At 41.8% G+C, this 18,950-nt stretch overlaps 1 protein-coding gene across 1 annotated transcript in view; it reads left to right on the top strand.

The window, feature by feature from the left end:
• SYTL3 (synaptotagmin like 3) overlaps positions 1-18,950 on the top strand; it is a 91,954-nt gene that overhangs the window by 37,551 nt on the left and 35,453 nt on the right. Inside the window, 2 exon segments of the mRNA XM_033404027.2 lie at positions 16,963-17,014; positions 18,031-18,103. Of these exon segments, the coding sequence (XP_033259918.1) occupies positions 16,963-17,014; positions 18,031-18,103 (125 nt within the window).

Below are 18,950 nucleotides of genomic sequence, written 5' to 3'. Positions count from 1 at the left end.
TATGTACAGACATCCCTTGATATCCACGTGGTTTGGGTCCCGTACCCCTTGGGTACCAAAATCTGAGGATGCTCAAGTCCTTTATATGCATTGGTGTGGTATTTTCATATAACCTGTCCACATCCTCCCGTATACTTTAAAGCATCTTTAGATTCCTTATAATACCTAATACAATGTAAATACGTTGTAAATAGTTGTAAATACAATGTAAATACTATGTAAATAGTCTCCAGTGTGCCACAAATTCAAGTTTTGCTTTTTGGAGGTTTCTGGAATTTTTGTTTTTTGAAAGTTTTCCACCGAGGTTGGTTGAATACAGATGTAGATCCTGTAGACACAGGGTCCGACTATATTTAACAAGTCCCCAAGTAATTCTTCTTACGCACTTTAAGTTTGAGAGGCGCTGGTAAAGTAGCAAATTTAATGAACAATTGTGATGGAACTTTTCGATATCACTAATAACTAGAAAGCAAACTGAAACCCATCTTTACTTCCTCTTTTGGCATCTGCTACCATATAAAGATAGTGCCCTCTTCTGGCTCCTTGCTGTACAGGTACATGTTTTTACTTTATTCTTTAAAAAGAGATATTTTTACAACCGTGACATCTTATGACTTGATATTTAAGTTTAAAAGCAGAAAGGTCATGGCACTAATACTTTTAATACTAGTACTTTTCAAGTTTAGAAATGATCAAATGTGATATATAAACAATATATTGTGGTTTTTGCTCTTGTCGATAACTGGGGAAATCGTGTAGGAAGGCTTCACTTTAGACAGAGCTTCTGTTAATGGTCTTGGGGACCTACTATATAACTAACCAGGATGATACTATGCCTAATAATTATGAAGGGAAATAACTTTTCTCTCCCCTTGTCAGTGGTGAATGTGATTCAGTTCTTCGTGTGACTTTTCAGAGTTTTATTCTTGGATGTAGTCCATCTGATCGCAGGGCCATCATGACGGCATCTGACTGGCTGTGTGTGCCTGAAACACTCAGGTTTGTGAATTAAAAGAAGTGGGTACCAGTGTGTATGTAGTGACTCTATCACAACACCCTGCCTTTATCGCCTCTCTACTTATTGGCTCAGAAAAGCCCTTCCCCCGCAATTTAGAGGATTCCACAAAAATGATTCAGGCACAAGCGTTCTGTAAGTTACAAATGCAGTGTTTAGTGCTTACGTGCATGAGAGGGTGTCTTTATGAAATCATGTTTATTTCCAGGTATAAAATTTTGCATATGCTTTTGTCTTATTTTAAAGAAAATGTGGCATCTTACTCGGTTGAATATTTTCTTCTCACTACTCTCTTTAGGAGGAAAAGACAAAATAGGTACCCAGAAAAGAGCGTGGTGAAATGATTTTCAGAAGAAGTGATTTTCCCAGCTGATTGGATTGCTTGTCACGTCCCTGACAGATGTTTAGACTGGACCATTTAAACTGGTTAGAACAGAAACTATCAAGTCAGATTATGGTTAATGCAGTGAAGTAAGACCTTGACCTTCGAACTTTGTTTTCAACCAGTGTTTCTAGGTGATAATCTTCTGGAGGCAGGTTCTTGAGTTTGATCATCTTTGGTTTCGTGATGCCTTTGACTTTGTCTATAGCAGCAACTCAAAAATTGAATTGTTTAGTCTGTCCAAGTTTCTTGGAAACTATCGATTCACCCCAGATACATATTTTTTGTATCTCAAATATTCGCCAGGAGACTAGGGCTTCCCTGCTGCATTCTGAGCGGCAGTGCTCCTACCAGGACCATTTCTCTGTCTCTGCCCCTCCCGCCATCCCCCATGCTCTGTCCACTACCCCTTGATAATGAGACCGTCTAGGCAGCCCACGTCTTTGGTCTTGAATTGTCAAGACCAACTTGCTCTCCGTCATCACTTTTCCTAGTTAAATGAACAGAATGGGAAACCAAGGTGAAATAGTTGAATACGATTTCTGAATTCAGAATTCATATGTTTACATGTTTAGACTAAAATACTGACTAGGGTAGTTTCCAGGGAGTACCTTGACAATTGGACAGTAAACTATTTATATGAATACATTTTTTAAAAGACCAGACACACATACACTTAAACAAGAAATCATTTTATTTTATTTTTTTAGGTATTTAGTCTTTATTCTGAAGCTGATAGACAACAGTTTTTTTTATTTTTTTATATAGCAGGTTCTTATTAGTCATCAATTTTATACACATCAGTGTATACATGTCAATCCCAATCGCCCAATTCATCACACCACCACCACCACCCCGCCGTGGCTTTACCTCCTTGTTGTCCATACGTTTCTTCTCTACATCTGTATCTCAATTTCTGCCCTGCAAACTGGTTCATCTGTACCATTTTTCTAGGTTCCACATATATGCGTTAATATATGATATTTGTTTTTCTCTTTCTGACTTACTTCACTCTGTATGACAGTCTCTAGATTACATCCACGTCTCAACAAATGACCCAATTTCGTTCCTTTTTATGGCTGAGTAATATTCCATTGTATACATGTACCACATCTTCTTTATTCATTTTGTCTGTCGATGGGCATTTAGGTTGCTTCCATGACTTGGCTATTGTAAATAGTGCTGCAGTGAACATTGGGGTGCATGTGTCTTTTTGAATTATGGTTTTCTCTGGGTATATGCCTAGTAGTGGGATTGCTGGGTCATATGGTAATTCTATTTTTAGTTTTTGAAGGAACCTCCATACTGTTCTTCATAGTGGCTGTATCAATTTACATTCCCACCAACAGTGCAAGAGGGTTCCGGTTTCTCCACACCCTCTCCAGCATTTGTTGTCTGTAGATTTTCTGATGATGCCCATTCTAACTGGTGTGAGGTGATACCTCATTGTAGTTTTGATTTGCATTTCTCTAATAATTAGTGATGTTGAGCAGCTTTTCATGTACTTCTTGGCCATCGGTATGTCTTCTTTGGAGAAATATCTGTTTAGATATTCTGCCCAGTTTTGGATTGGGTTATTTGTTTTCTTAATATTGAGCTGCATGAGCTGTTTATATATTTTGGAGGTTAATCCTTTGTCCACTGATTGATTTGCAAATATTTTCTCCCATTCTGAGGGTTGTCTTTTCATCTTGTTTATGGTTTCCTTTGCTGTGCAAAAGCTTTTAAATTTCATTAGGTCCCATTTGTTTATTTTTGTTTTTATTTCCATTACTCTAGTAGGTGGATCAAAAAAGATCTCACTGTGATTTATGTCAAAGAGTGTTCTTCCTATATTTTCCTCTAAGGGTTTTATAGTGTCTGGTCTTTTGTTTAGGTCTCGAAACCATTTTGAGTTTATTTTTGTGTATGATGTTAAGGAGTGTTCTAATTTCATTCCTTTACATGTAGCTGTCCAGTTTTCCCAGCACCACTTATTGAAGAGAATGTCTTTTCTCCATTGTACATCCTTGCCTCCTTTGTCATAGATTAGTTGACCATAGGTGCGTGGGTTTATCTCTGGGGTTTCTATCTTACTCCACTGATCTATGTTTCTGTTTTTGTGCCAGTACCATATTGTCTTGATTACTGTAGCTTTGTAGTATAGTCTGAAATCAGCGAGTCTGATTCCTCCAGCTCTGTTTTTTTCCCTCAAGACTGCTTTGGCTATTCGGGGTCTTTTGTGTCTCCATACAAATTTTAAGATTTTTTGTTCTAGTTCTGTAAAAAATGCCATTGGTAATTTGATAGAGATTGCACTGAATCTGTAGATTGCTTTGGGTAGTATAGTCATTTTCACAATATTGAGTCTTCCAATACAAGAACATGGTTTATCTCTCCATCTTTTGGTATCATCTTTAATTTCTTTCATCAGTGTCTTATAGTTTTCTGCATACAGGTCTTTTGTCTCCCTCAGTAGGTTTATTCCTAGGTATTTTATTCTTTTTGTTGCAGTGGTAAATGGGAGTGTTTCCTTAATTTCTCTTTCAGATTTCTCATCATTAGTGTATAGGAATACAAGAGATTTCTGTGCATTAATTTTGTATCCTGCAACTTTACCAAATTCATTGATTAGCTCTAGTAGTTTTGTGGTGGCATCTTTAGGATTCTCTACATATAGTATCATGTCATCTGCAAAGAATGACAGTTTTACTTCTTCTTTTCCAATTTGTATTCCTTTTATTTCTTTTTCTTCTCTGATTGCCATGGCTAGAACTTCCAAAACTATGTTGAATAATAGTGGTGAGAGTGGACATCCTTGTCTTATTCTTGATCTTAGAGGAAATGCTTTCAGTTTTTCACCATTGAGAATGATGTTTGCTGTGGGTTTGTCATATATGGCCTTTATTATGTTGAGGTAGGTTCCCTCTATGCCCACTTTCTGGAGAGTTTTGATCATAAATGGGTGTTGAATTTTGTCAAAAGCTTTTTCTGCATCTATTGAGATGATCATATGGGTTTTATTCTTCAATTTGTTAATATGGTGTATCACATTGATCGATTTGCATATATTGAAGAATCCTTGTGTCCCTGGGATAAACCCCACTTGATCATGGTGTATGATCCCTTTAATGTGTTGTTGGATTCTGTTTGCTAGTATTTTGTTGAGGGTTTTTGCATCTATATTCATCAGTGATATTAGTCTGTAATCTTCTTTTTTTGTAGTATCTTTGTCTGGTTTTGGTATCAGGGTGATGGTGGCCTCATAGAATGAGTTTGGGAGTGTTCCTTCCTCTGCAATTTTTTGGAAGAGTTTGAGAAGGATGGGTGTTAGCTCTTCTCTAAATGTTTGATAGACTCCACCTGTGAAACCATCTGGTCCTGGACTTTTGTTTGTTGGAAGATTTTTAATCACAGTTTCAGTTTCATTACTTGTGATTGGTCTGTTCATATTTTCTGTTTCTTCCTGCTTGGAAGGTTATACCTTTCTAAGAATTTGTCCATTTCTTGCAGGTTGTCCATTTTATTGGCATACAGTTGCTTGTAGTAGTGTCTTAGGATGTTTTGTATTTCTGCGGTGTCTGTTGTAACTTCTCCCTTTTCATTTCTAATTTTATTGATTTGAGTCCTCTCCCTCTTTTTCTTGATGAGTCTGGCTAATGGTTTATCAATTTTGTTTTATCTTCTCAAAGAACCAGCTTTTAGTTTTATTGATCTTTGCTATTCTTTGTTTCTGTTTCAGTTATTTCTGGTCTGATCTTTATGATTTCTTTCCTCCTGCTAACTTTGGGTTTTGTTTGTTGTTCTTTCTCTAGTTCCTTTAGGTGTAGCATTAGATTGTTTATCTGAGATCTTTCTTGTTTCTTGAGGTAGGCTTGTGTAGCTATAAACTTCCCTCTTAGAACTGCTTTTGCTGCATCCCATAGGTTTTGGATCGTCGTGTTTTCATTGTCACTTGTCTCTAGGTATTTTTTTATTTCCTCTTTGATTTCTTCAGTGATCTCTTGGTTATTAGTAATGTATTGTTTAGCCTCCATGTGTTTGTGTTTTTTACATTTTTTTCCCTGTAATTCATTTCTAATCTCATAGTGTTGCAGTCAGAAAAGATGCTTGATATGATTTCAGTTTTCTTAAATTTACTGAGGCTTGATTTGTGACCCAAGATGTGATCTATCCTGGAGAATGTTCCGTGCGCACTTGAGGAGAAAGTGTAATTTGCTGTTTTTGGATGGAATGTCCTATAAATATCAATTAAATCTATCTAGTCTTTGTGTCATTTAAAGCTTCTGTTTCCTTACTTATTTTCATTTTGGATGATCTGTCCATTGGTGTAAGTGAGGTGTTAAAGTCCCCCCCTATTATTGTGTTACTGTCGATTTCCTCTTTTATACCTGTTAGCAGTTGCCTTATGTATTGAGGTGCTCCTATGTCGGTTGCATATATATTTAAAATTGTTATATCTTCTTCTTGGATTGATCCCTTGATCATTATGTAGTGTCCTTCCTTGTCTCTTATAACATTCTTTAGAGTCTAGTCTATCTGATATGAGTATTGCTACTCCAGCTTTCTTTTGATTTCCATTTGCATGGAATATCTTTTTCCATCCCCTTACTTGGTCTGTATGTGTCCCTAGGTCCGAATTGGGTCTCTTGTAGACGGCATATATGTGGGTCTTGTTTTTGTATCCATTCAGCAAGCCTATGTCTTTTGGTTGGAACATTTAATCCATTCATTTAAGGTAATTATTGATATGTATGTTCCTGTGACCATTTTCTTAATTGTTTTGGTTTTTTTAAATATTAATTATTTGGTTGCGCCAGGTCTTAGCTGCAGCAGGCAGGCTCCTTAGTTGTGGCTCTAGGTCTCCTTAGTTGCAGCATGCGAACTCTTAGTTGTGGCATGCATGTGGGATCTAGTTCCCTGAGCAGGGATTGAACCTGGGCCCCCTGCATTGGGAGCGTGGAGTCTTATCAACTGCGCCACCAGGGAAGTCCCCTGTTTTGGGTTTGTTTTTGTAGGTCCTTTTCTTCTCTTGTGTTTCCCACTTAGAGAAGTTCCTTTAGCATTTGTTGTAGAGCTGGTTTGGTGGTGCTGACTTCTCTTAGCTTTTGCTTGTTTGTAAAGCTTTTGATTTCTCCACCGAATCTGAATGAGATCCTTGCTAGGTAGAGTAATCTTGGTTGTAGGTTTTTCCCTTTCATCACTTTAAGTATATCATGCTGCTCCCTTCTGGCTTGTAGAGTTTCTGCTGAGAAATCAGCTGTTAACCTTATGGGAGTTCCCTTGTATGTTATTTGTTGTTTTTCCCTTGCTGCTTTCAATAATTTTTCTTTGTCTTTAATTTCTGCCAGTTTGATTACTATGTGTTTCGGCATGTTTCTCCTTGGGTTTATCCTGTATGGGACTCTCTGTGCTTCCTGGACTTGGGTGGCTATTTCCTTTCCCATGTTAGGGAAGTTTTCGACTATAATCTCTTCAGATATTTTCTTTGGTCCTTTCTCTCTCTCGTCCTTCTGGGACCCCTATAATGCGAATGTTGTTGCGTCTAATGTTGTCCCAGAGGTCTCTTAGGTTGTCTTCATTTTTTTCATTCTTTTTTCTTTATTCTGTTCTGCAGCAGTGAATACCACCATTCTGTCTTCCAGGTCACTTATCCATTCTTCTGCCTCAGTTATTCTGCTATTGATTCTTTCTAGTGTAGTTTTCATTTCAGTTATTGTATTTTTCATCTCTGTTTGTTCTTTAATTCTTCTAGGTCTTTGTTAAACATTTCTTGCATCGTCTCTATCTTTGCCTCCATTCTTTTTCCGAAGTCCTGGATCATCTTCACTATCATTATTCTGAATTCTTTTTCTGGAAGGTTGCCTATCTCCACTTCATTAAGTTGTTTTTCTGGGGTTTTATCTTGTTCCTTCATCTGGTACATAGCCCTCTGCCTTTTCATCTTGTCTATCTTTCTGTGAATGTGGTTTTTGTTCCACAGGCTGCAGGATTGTAGTTCTTCTTGCTTCTGCTGTCTGCCCTCTGGTGGATGAGGCTATCCAAGACATCATTTTAAATTGAACTCCAGGTTCATTTTTTTATTGTTGTAAAATATACATAATATAAAATTTATGATTTTAACTATTTCTAAGTGTACAGTTCAGTAGCATTAGTAACTTTTCATTGTTCTTTAACCACTACCACCATCTATCTCTAGGATGTTTTCGTCTTGCAAAACTGCAACTCTGTACCCATTAAACAACTCCTCCGTCCCTTCTGCCCCCCTCTTGCAACCTCTGACAACCACCCTTCTACTTTCTGTCTCTATGATTTTGATGACTCTAAGTAGCTCATATAAGTGGAATCATAATATATTTGTCCCTATTTCACTTAGCATGTCTTCAAGTTTTATCCATGTTGTAGCATATATCAGAATTTTATTCCTTTGCAAGACTGATATTTCATTGGATGTATATCCCACATTTTGTTTATCCATTCATGTATCAGTGGACACTTGGGTTGCTTCTACCTTTTGGCTGTTATGAATAATGCTTCTGTGAACACTGAAGTATCTGTTCAAGTCCTTGCTTTCACTTCTTTTGTGTTTTTACCCAGATTTGGAATTGCTGGATCAAATGGTAATTCTATGTTTAATTTTCTGAGGAACTGCCATTTTATTTTTCCCTAGTGGCTGCCCCATTTTATGTTCCTACTAGAAATTCACAAGGGTTCCAATTTCTCCATATCTGTGCTAACACTTGTTTTCTCTTTTTTATTGTTGTTGTTTAAGAGCCATTGTAATGGGTATGAGGTGATATCTAATTGTGGTGGTTGTTTTAGGCATTCAGTCTGCCTTTATTGGGTATCTGAAAGCCTGACATTTATTCAGTTCTGTGTATGGATTCTTTTTATTTCTTGATGACTTATATATATATGTGTGTGTGTGTGTGTATGTATGTGTGTATACATATATGTATGTATCTCAAATGTTTACCACCATAAAGTTAACACATCCTTCACTTCACATAAGTACCATTTTGTTGTTGTCATGGTGAGAACATTAATGCTCTACTCAAAGCACCTTTCAAGTGTACATGTAGTATTGTTAACTATAGTCACCATGGTCACTATACATTAGATCCCCAGAACTTACTCATCTTATAAGTGAAAGTTGGTAGCCTTTGACCAACATCTCCCCATTTCCCCCAGCCTTCAGCTCTTGGCAACCACCATTCTCCTCTGTTTCTACAAGTTCAGTGGTTTTAGATTCCACATATAATTGACATCATGTGATACTTTTCTTTCTCTGACTTATTTCATTTAGCTTAGTGCTATCAGGGTCTTTCCATGTTGTTGCAAATATCAGGATTTCCCTTTTTATGGCTGAATAATATTTCATCGTGTGTGTGTGTGTGTGTGTGTGTGTGTGTGTGTGTATGCCACATTTTCTTTATTCATTTATCTGTTGATGGTTACTTAGACTGTTTCCATGTCTTGGCGATTGTGAATAATGCTGCAATGAACATGGGACTGCAGATGTCTCCTTAAAATAGTAATTTCATCTCCTTTGGATATGTACCCAGAAGTGGGATTGCTGGATCATGTAGTAGTTCTATTTTTAAAGAAATAAACGGAGGAAACTTCATACTGTTTTTCCATAGTGGCTATATCATTGTGGTTTTGATTTACATTTCCCTAATGATTAGTGATGTTTAATATCTTTTCATCTGCTTATTGGGCCATTTCTATGTCTTCTTTGGAGAAATGTATATTCAAGTCTTTGCCCATATTTGAATTGGGTTGTTTTGTTTGTTTCTTGAAAAGGAAGAAGAAAGCTGGAAGACTCATACTTCCTGATTTCAGAACTTACTACAAAGCCACAGTAATCCAAAGAGTGAGGCCCTGGCATAAGGGCAGACATGTAGACCAGTGGAATAGAATAGAGATCCCAGAACAAAACTCTTGCACATACGATTAAGTGACTTTTTTTAAATCGAAGTATAGTTGATGTACAATATTATATAAGTTACAGGTGTACAACAGTGATTGACAATTTTCAAAGGTTATACTCCATTTATAGTTATTATAAAATGTTGGCTATATTCCCTGTGTTGTATAGTCAAGTGATTTTTGACAAGGGTGCCAATATCATTCAATGGGGAAAGGACAGCCTTTTCAATAAAGGGTGCTGGGAAAACTGGATGTGTATGTGTAAAAGAATGAAGTTAGACTCTTACCTAACACTGTAAACAAAAGTTAACTCAAAGGATCAAAGACCTAAAAATAAGACCTAAAACTATAAAACTCTTAAAACGGGGAAAGAAGACATTGGCTTTGACAATGTTTTTTTTTCTTAATTGAAGTATAGTTGATTTACAATGTTGTGTTAGTTTCAGGTGTACAGCAAAGTGATTCAGTTTCATGTATATATTCAGTTTCATATATATTCATATATATAATTCTTTTCAAATTATTTTCCATTATAGGTTATCATAAGACATTGAATATACTTACCTGTGCTGTACAGTAGGTCCTTGTTGTTTATTTTATATATAGTAGTGTGTATCTGTTAATCCCAAACTCCTAGTTTATCCCTCCCTACCCCTCTTTCCCCTTTGGTAACCATAAGTTTTCTATGTCTGTGAATCTGTTTCTGTTTTGAAAATAATGTCATTTGTAATTGAGAAAAAAGATTCCACGTATAGGTGATAACATATGTTATTCATTTTCTCTGACTTACTTCGCTTAGTATGATAATCTCTAGGTCCATCCATATTGCTGCAAATGGCATTATTTCATTCTTAATCGCTGAGTAATACTCCATTGTATACATGTACCACATCTTCTTTATCTGTTCATCTGTCGATGGACACTTAGGTTGTTTCCATGTCTTGGCTATTGTGAATAGTGCTGCAGTGAACATTGTGGTACATGACTCTTTTTGAATTAGCGTTTTCTCTGGATATATGCCCAGTAGTGGGATTGCTGGGTCATATGGTAGTTCTATTTTTAGTTCTTTAAGGAACCTCCCTACTGTTCTCCATAGTGGCTGTATCAATTTACATTCCCACCAACAGTGCAAGAGAGTTCCCTTTTCTCCACACCCTCTCCAGCATTCATTATCTGTAGACATTTTGATGATGGCCATTCTGACCAGTGTGAGGTGACACCTCATTGTAGTTTTGATTTATATTTCTCTAATGATTAGTGATGTTGAGCATTTTTTCATGTGCCTATTGGCCATTTGTGTATCTTCTTTGGAAAAACGTCTGTTTAGGTCTTCTGCCCATTTTTACATTGGATTGTTTTTTTGATATTGTTGTATGAACTGTTGATATATTTTGGAAACTAAGCCCTTGTCAGTCTCATCGTTTGCGAATACTTTCCCCCAGAGTCTGTAAGTTGTCTTTTGTTTATGGCTTCCCTTGCTATGCAAAAACCAAGTTTGACAAGGTCCCATTTGCTTCTTTTTGCTTTGATTTCTATTGCCCTGGGAGACTGACCTAAGAAAACATTGCTACGACTTACGTCAGAATATTTGTGTATGTTCTCTTCCAGGAATTCTATTGTGTCATGTCCTATATGTAAGTCTTTATAAGCCATTTTGAGTTTATTTTTGTGTATGGTGTGAGGGAGTGCTCTAACTTCGTTGATACACATGTGACTGTGCAACTTTCCCAACACCACTTGCTGAAGAGACTGTCTTTTCTCCATTGTATATTCTTGCCACCTTTATCAAAGATTAATTGACCGTAGGTGCATGGGTTTATTACCAGGCTCTCTATTCTGTTCCATTGATCCATATGTCTGTTTTTGTGCTAATATCATGCTGTTTTGATTACCGTAGCCTTGTAGTATTGTCTGAAGTCTGAGAGGACAGCGATTTCTCAGATATGATACGAAAGGCACAGGTAACAGAAAAAAGAAATAAACTAGACTTCATCAAAATGAAAAACTTTTGTGCATCAAAGGATAGTATCAACAGAGAAAAAGTCAACCCATGAAATGGGAGAAAATATTTGGAAATCGCATTTCTGATAAGGGATTAATATCTAGAATCTTTAGGATAGAGAACTCTTAAAACCCACATTCAATTTTTAGAGAAAATTAAAGGCTGTGGAAAAGCAGTTTATACCCATTTATCCCCAGGTTCGCACCACTCCTGGACCAGTTACCTTCAACCTCAAGTGTCTCTTTGTGGAAGAGTTACTGCCCAGATCTTGAGGATTGTTACTAACACAGAAGCCATCCAGAATTTCTGCTGATAGAATACAGGGAGCTTAATTAAAGGGAAAAATTATTTTTCTTTCTTGCAGCTAAGCAGAAGAGTAATGTCTAGTGGCAGAAGGACACTGGATGAGATACACTTTCTGCCAGCAGGATTATAAATCTATTAATTTCAGTTCTTCTGGCAGGCATTGGTGGCTGACTCACAGTTGTGCACTGTGTCTCCTTTCATCTTGGAATGATGTCTTGGCCCCAGTGCTATCTAAGCTGAAACTTCTATAAGGGCTAAAATATACCTAAAAAGGCTCTGGAATCCAGCTCTGAAACCATTTATGACAGGATATCAAGATTCTTCACATTCTGAGGGATTTTTTAGGTCAATTTTTTGGAGAGATTTTTCCACTTTGCGTAAGTGAGCCAAAGGTTGGTTTAAAACTTTATTGTCCTAGAGACCTTTTCTTTCCTATGAAAGAAACAAGTCCTGAAACAGATTATAATTGTCCAATACCCACCCCCCGCCAACATACACACCGAACCTCTGGTTTTAGTCACCTTTTTCTAGCATTTGGAGGGTACTTAAGCTCCAGTGTGGGCCAACCCTCAGGACTGTCGCATACAGTTGTACAGGTTGGGCACTGTACAAGGGAGCCACATCTGAGGGGCTACTGTTCACATCGTAGACATCCTAGGTTTGTGTGTATATTGTGATGATTTTTCTGGAAGATGCAGCAGAATGTGTTCTAACAAAATCCATATATTACAACCAACTCTTAGGGGTGGACAAAGCATCTTTGATGAAGGGGTGTATTTGTATAGTTCCCAGGGAGGCTCTGTGTGGGTAGACCTACCTGCGCTTTGCTTTGGGTCACACCTGGAACTGCACAGTATGGTTTCCTACGAAGGATGCTTCTCTCCCACTCCATGGGCCCCAGCAGAGAGACGGCTCTGGGCCAGGCCACCCTTCCGTTTGTTGGCCCTGTCTGTTCGCTCCACAGCTGTCCGACATGGCTCTCTGGGTGTCCGTGACTTTACGTGGTGAAGGGCTTCTGTGGGGCCTGACAGTGTAGGAGGGGAAGTTAACGACCATGTCTTAGAAAAAGACTAAGCTACACAGATCCCATGCTTCAGGATGTGAGGCCCTGCAGTCACCTGTGACCACGTGATGTGGCTGGTTGACAGAGTTGCACTGGAGCATTCCAGGGAGTCTGCCATATGCCCTCTTTCCTGGGAAACATGTCACCCCAGAGAGAGGTGTCGGGGTGACAGGGTGTGGCATCTGTGGCAGGACCTGAGGCCCAGGGTGCTGGCTGGTAGGCAACTGGTGTTCTCGGCCAGTGTCACACTCGAGCCTGGCTCAAGATGGGCATCCGTTCTAGAGGACTTTTTATGAACACCTGAAGTATGTTGCCTTATCCCTATTGTTTTTAGATGGGGAAGTAGATACAGTATATACGGTAGTCCTTAGATGTATAACGATGCCACGATGTGCTTGTGCCAGTTGCAGGTTGCTTTTTGATCGAGAAGCCTCTGCTCCGTCCTGCGGTTCATGGGGCTGCTTACAGCATCATAAGCTCCTGCTTCTGAGCAGAGGTTGTGTCCCGTTATCCTCATCTCTGTAAAGAGCCCGTGTGTATTACATGCAATTAATGTGAACAAATGGATGAAATTAGGCCAAGTGGTGAAAAAATGACGACCTTGTTTCGTACATATTTGGTACGGCTTATTAAATGATGTGACGCTTATTGTTAAAATAGTGTTGGTTTCTATTGTTGTCATTTATTGTAACCACCTCTGCATGGCAAGCCCTCTGCTGGGTGCTGGGGACACTGAGATACATACGACAAGGCCCGTGTCCTCAAAGTTGTCACCATCTAGTGGGGGAGACAGACATATGCCAGTGATGGCAGTGCGGTCAGAGGAATTTCAAAGCAAGTGTGCGTGGCACCCATGAGGAGACCAGCCTGGTGAGGACAGGCCCAGAATCTGGAGAATAAACCACTAGAAGGACAGAGCAAGTGGTGTGGAAGAGGTGCGGTCTCGTGGGTGTGGGGCATCAGGAAAGTGCAGCTTCAGCTGGACCTGCAAATGGGACGGGGGTGGCAGCAGGTGGCACTGGACAGGTCAGTAGGGACCGAATCACACGGGACCTCTGTAGTAGTTTTCCCCGGCTGCTGTAACAAAGTGCAAACTGGGTGGCTTTGAACAGCAGAGACGTATTGTCTCACAGTTCTGGAGGCTGGAAGTCCAAAGTCAAGTTGTCAGAGGGACCATGCTTCCTCTGCGGGCTCTCGGGGAGAATCTCTCGCTGCCTCTTCCAGCTCCTGTCGGTTCCCAGCGACCCTTGGTGTTCCTTGGCTTGTGGACACACCACTCCAGTCTCTGCCTCTGTCGTGACACCGCCATCGCCTCCTTAACTTTCCTCTGTGCCTGTCTGCCTCTGCGTCCAAATTTTCCCTTTTTACAAGGACACCAGTCCTATTGGCTCAGGACCCGCCCTAATGTCCTCACCTGAACTTGATCTGCAAAGGCTCTATCTCGAAATAAGGTCACATTCACAGTTGCCTGTGGGTAGGGCTTCAACATATCTTTTCATAGAGGACACAGCTCAACCCTAAGCAGCTTTCTTATGCCGGTTGAAGTTTCTTTTGTAGCCACTTGGGTTGCTAGCAGAGGACAGGACGTCGTGTGTGCTCCGGAGGGTGGATGGCAGCAGGGAGAGCTGAGCCCAGGACCCGTTGCACAATACCCGCAAGCCTTGGTTTTCACTTATAGAATTGGGATGACACCTGGTGACGAACCACGGAGCAAATGCATGCAGAGTGCCCCGCACAGCCCCTGGCGGACAGTTAGCTTCTAATAAATGCCACTGCGCTTCCCTGAACGTGCCCCAAAGCCTAGGATCCTGGGGGCCCTGACCCACAGCTGCTCCCTGTGAGGCCTAACGAGGCAGCCAGAGCAGGGCCCCAGCCTGCCTGTCAGGAGACCTTGGGGGAAGGGGGGGCGTCTTTCCACGAGCAGTTCCTCATAGTAGTTACATGCATTAAAAAAAAAATGTTAACAAGTAAATAGTGCTTTTTAAGGAAGCCTCTGGTAAGAAATGGCTGAGGAACAGAAGGGGAAAAAAAAAAGCAAAATGGCAATAAACAGGGACAGAGCCACAGGGCGGCGCTCCTCAACCTTCAGCGAGCAGAGGCCCACCCTGCAGGGCTAGGGTTGGCCTGGGACTCCGCATTGCTCACAAGCTCCCCGCCGGTGCCCTGCCGAGGGCTGCCATCCACACCTGGAGCAGCAAGGACGTGGGGCAAACTAGGTCCCACGGTCCAAACCTATCCTTCTGCCCGTTTTCGTACTTCCCATGAGCTAAGAACGGGTTTTACATTTTTTAATGGTCAAAAGAATAATATTTGTGACACACAAAACACAGGAAATTCAAATTTCGATGTCCACTATCAGAACACAGACACGCCCCCACCCTTTAACATTGTCTGTGGCTGCTGTCCCAAGTGCAACGTTGAGGGCATGAGACAGAGAAGGCATAGAGCCTAGAATGTTTGCCATCTGGCGGTGCGGCCCGGTGCAGCCAGCAGGGGGCAGCAGAGACCTGTGCGTGGGCTGGGCCTCCTGGGGCTCAGGACGGGTATTTAGAAATGGGACAGGGCCTAAGCTGGGGTTTAGGAGGGAGGTACGGGCCTGAGGTAGAAGGGCAATTAGCCTGGGGAGGTGGGGCGGGGTAAGTGGAGAACGGGCTGGAGGCTCAGGGATGCCAGTGGGGCTGGGACCTCCGCGAAGGCAGTAGGGAGCCACTGGGGGACTGTAAGCGGAGGAGAGAGCATCAGCTTGGAGGGAGGGGCTGTAGCTGGTGGCTGTGCCTCTGGGAAGCGACCACAACAGTCCAGGGTCGAGAGGACGAGGGGCTGAGGTGGCAGGGCAGTGGGGAGGGGCCGGCAGCACCTGAGCTGTGACACAGCCCACAGCTCGCCAGCACCCTGTCCCCTGGATTCTGCATTTTCACCCAGGACAGGCTGGACGAACGGCGTCTCTCTCTCCTTTCTCTTTGCCTTGTTTTTCTCTGCTTTCGCAACTCCAGTGCACTTAGGGTGGCTGTCTTTTTGCTTCTGGCCTGGCTCTCTTCTTTCCTGTGGGTCCCGCAGATACGGGATTTCACCCATTACTAGCTGGTTCTGCTAGCTGAGCACTCAGCCTTTGGGTGAGGCCTTTTTTGTTCTTAAAGAATTATTTTGTGGTGGGGCAGGGACATGGCTCAGAGACTCCTGTTAGAATTTGGTGACCACCATTGTGAACCCCAGAAAAATGCACACGGGCAGGTGGACTCAAAATCTGAGATAGGATTTCAGGGCCGATGTGCGCCCTGAGCCCCCTAATTTAGGACCCCTGACGGGGTGGCGGTCAGCTCAAGGTCAGCTGAGGGGTTAGCTGTCCCCAGCTTTAAGGTTTTGGACTTGATATCAGAGCCATATGCCCTCCTCCCAAAGGCCTCCCTGTAATTCCTGATTGTCTTACTATCCCCGCCCTTCCTCCTGTCTTATGGAGTTTGGGATGGATTAAAGCCTTCCGAACACGCAAGACGGGAGCTCCACTGACCTCCTAGGATGGCAGGTGTGGCGGTTCTCAGCTGTGTTGGGCATCGTGGAGCCTCTAGGGAACTTCCCAGAGCAGCAGAATCCACTTCTGGCCTCCAGCCGGGGTCGGGGTGGCAGTGGGCTGACCTCTGCCTTTGCATTGGGTCAGGAAACATTGTGTTCACAGAACTGCGGACTTGGAGAATTCTATTTTGGGGGTCTTAATACATCATAAAATCCCCTTTCCTTGAAACAAAAAGAGTACTATTATCAGCTGGAGTCTTATTTAGGAACTTATTAGCCTCTATAACTAGAAATAAGTAGATTACATTTTTTAAAAGATTGAGTTAATCTCCACAACAAAGAATGTTTAAAGGAATGTAGTCATTCCGTTATGAAATGTTTCCGAAGGACAAATGGAAGCTTAGAAGCATGAACTGGTTTTCAAATTATCCAGAATTTAAAAATCTAATCCAGCATCAACTTTCAATAAAAGCGGTCATTTCCAGCAAGTATGGTCTCTTACTCTGTGTGTGTGTGTGTGTGTGTGTGTGTGTGTGAGACAGCAGCTTTAGTGGAACATTTGAATGTACAATTTCATGATTTTGGGTAAATGTATGGAGTTACGCATCACTACAGTCTGACTTTAGAGCATCTCTGTCACCCCAAATTGGTGTCTTACTTTTTAATCACAAGATGTGATATTAGAAAAATAATTCTAATTTATTACGTCCTGTATCTGCATCATCTAAGTTATATTCTTAGTAATAAATGACCTTTATTGTTATCTCTTCCAGGCAAGCACGAGACAGCTGGAGCAAAGCTCTTGAAATCTTATCAGAAGCTGAGGTGAGTGTTGTCAAAGGACAGGCCGTCCTGGGCCCTCGGGCTAGAGCACTAAGGACGTGCTGAAAGAACTGACAGATCTCTTGACTTTCAGATGTCACTGCTTAGGAATGTAACTTTTTTTAAAAAAGATGATAAAGTGCCTGAGAAAGATTCAGAGATGTTTCCAGATTCTTATGAAAAGCTAGAAGGAGCTAGCGTAGGATTTTCTCACAAAACATTTTGTTCCTTGAATTCTGAAATCTTGTGAGCAAACTAGATATTGTTTCTGATGGCGCGTCCAGTGAGACTCTGAACCAAGCCTTTGCCTTTATGAATCATTCATGTCGCCAACATCTTGCCCAGCGCTTGACACCTTGGAGACATTTGTGGAATAAACCTTGGTGGATTTGAATATTGGCCTGAGACACAGTAACTTTACTGAACGCCCAGCCGTCCTGAAGCTATAGCAGTAATTCACACACCTGACTGTGCTGAATTTATTACAGTATTACTGGAAGCTCTCCACCAGCAGCTTTTTTCTTGCTCATGGTGAGATTTTCCAATCTCAGGACTTTTTCATTTTTTTACTCCATCCCCCCACCCCCACCCCCACTTCTCTTAGCACAAGCTTCTAATTGCTCTTATGGTCAGTTTTTACATCCATGACATGTGGGGAATTCTGCTGCATGGTGTCCACTGAGAGGGCGCTCAAGGCCACACGGCACACACGTGTGGAGCCCGGATTCCACAGAGCCGGTCCCGAGCACCCCAGCTATTCTGCAGCACACAGATGGAGTGCAACGCCCAGACCTTAGACCACATGACGCCCATTTCCCACATTCCAGCCCCCAGGGAATCAGGCCCTGTGCAGAGCAGATCCAGGCAGGCTGCTGACCCCTCTTCTGAAAAGTGAGGCAGTGTTTAAAAAAAAAAAAGGCAGAGAACTTGAATTATAGGATAAATACAAATGTTGTGTATTTCTAAGACTAATATTTGAAGACTCATATCTCCTTTCTTACCCTTGTATTTTTCCTCAGCAGCAAAATTTCCGTGGTTCCTTCTTCTCCACCCCCTCTCAGTGGAAGCCAGTGCGGCGGCGGCCCTGGCAGGGTAACGTGCCTGTTCTGTGTGCCTCCTGGGAAGGGGAAATGCGAGAGGAGGAGAGGGGGAACCTGCGAGCTTCAGCCTCACGGCAAAGGGATCCAGCCGTGGCTGGAGTGGGTCATAAGGCAAGAGAATGGGGGCCCCGATCGGAGGCTGGGGAGTGCTGGGCCCTGCCTGGTGTCTGCACTTCCATCACGCTCTGGGGGCCATGGGACCATCCCCCGTCCCCCGCACTGTCAGTGGACGCATGTGCTGCCTGTACCCCATGTCCTCGCCTGCACCCTGCATCCCCATCTTTTTACTCTTGTCATTTTGTTGGTTCTCTCCCCTAACTGTGCCCTTGAGCGTGGGGTTCTGGATGGGCTGCCACGTGTCAGGGGTCTCTGGGGGCGGAAAGGGAAATACAGGTTGAGGCACAGGTGTGTGATTCGCAGGCCTGGCAGTATCTGTGGAAACGTGCGTGTGTGTCTTTGAGGGTTCGTAGGCGCTAACATAAAGACGACCAGGACTGTTTCCGTCCAAGGAAGTTAGCTGTGTGATCATGGGGGACTTACCTGGGCTTCCACCTGGGAGGTGGAAATAATTCTTCTCGTCTGGTTCACCTCCCGTGGGTGGTGTGAGAAATTAACAAAATAACGTCTCTGCTGGTACTTGGAAACTGTAAAGTGCTATAGAAACACATGGTCTTGATTATTTTCATTGTTATTACTCTGTGTATTAAGGGGAGTAACTATATCTGAACAAAGGAGGATATACCTGTCTGCTGGTGAGAGAGAGAATATGTATTCTTTTTTCAATTTCAAACTGAGACCCCGGAGTGACCTTCAAAATTCTGCTCTACTTTCTCCTAGAG

This window comes from Orcinus orca, chromosome 12 (assembly GCF_937001465.1).
Source record: "Orcinus orca chromosome 12, mOrcOrc1.1, whole genome shotgun sequence".
Classification (NCBI taxonomy): domain Eukaryota; kingdom Metazoa; phylum Chordata; class Mammalia; order Artiodactyla; family Delphinidae; genus Orcinus; species Orcinus orca.
The sequence above is the reverse complement of the archived record's forward strand: the minus strand, read 5'-3'. Positions and strand labels throughout refer to the sequence as shown.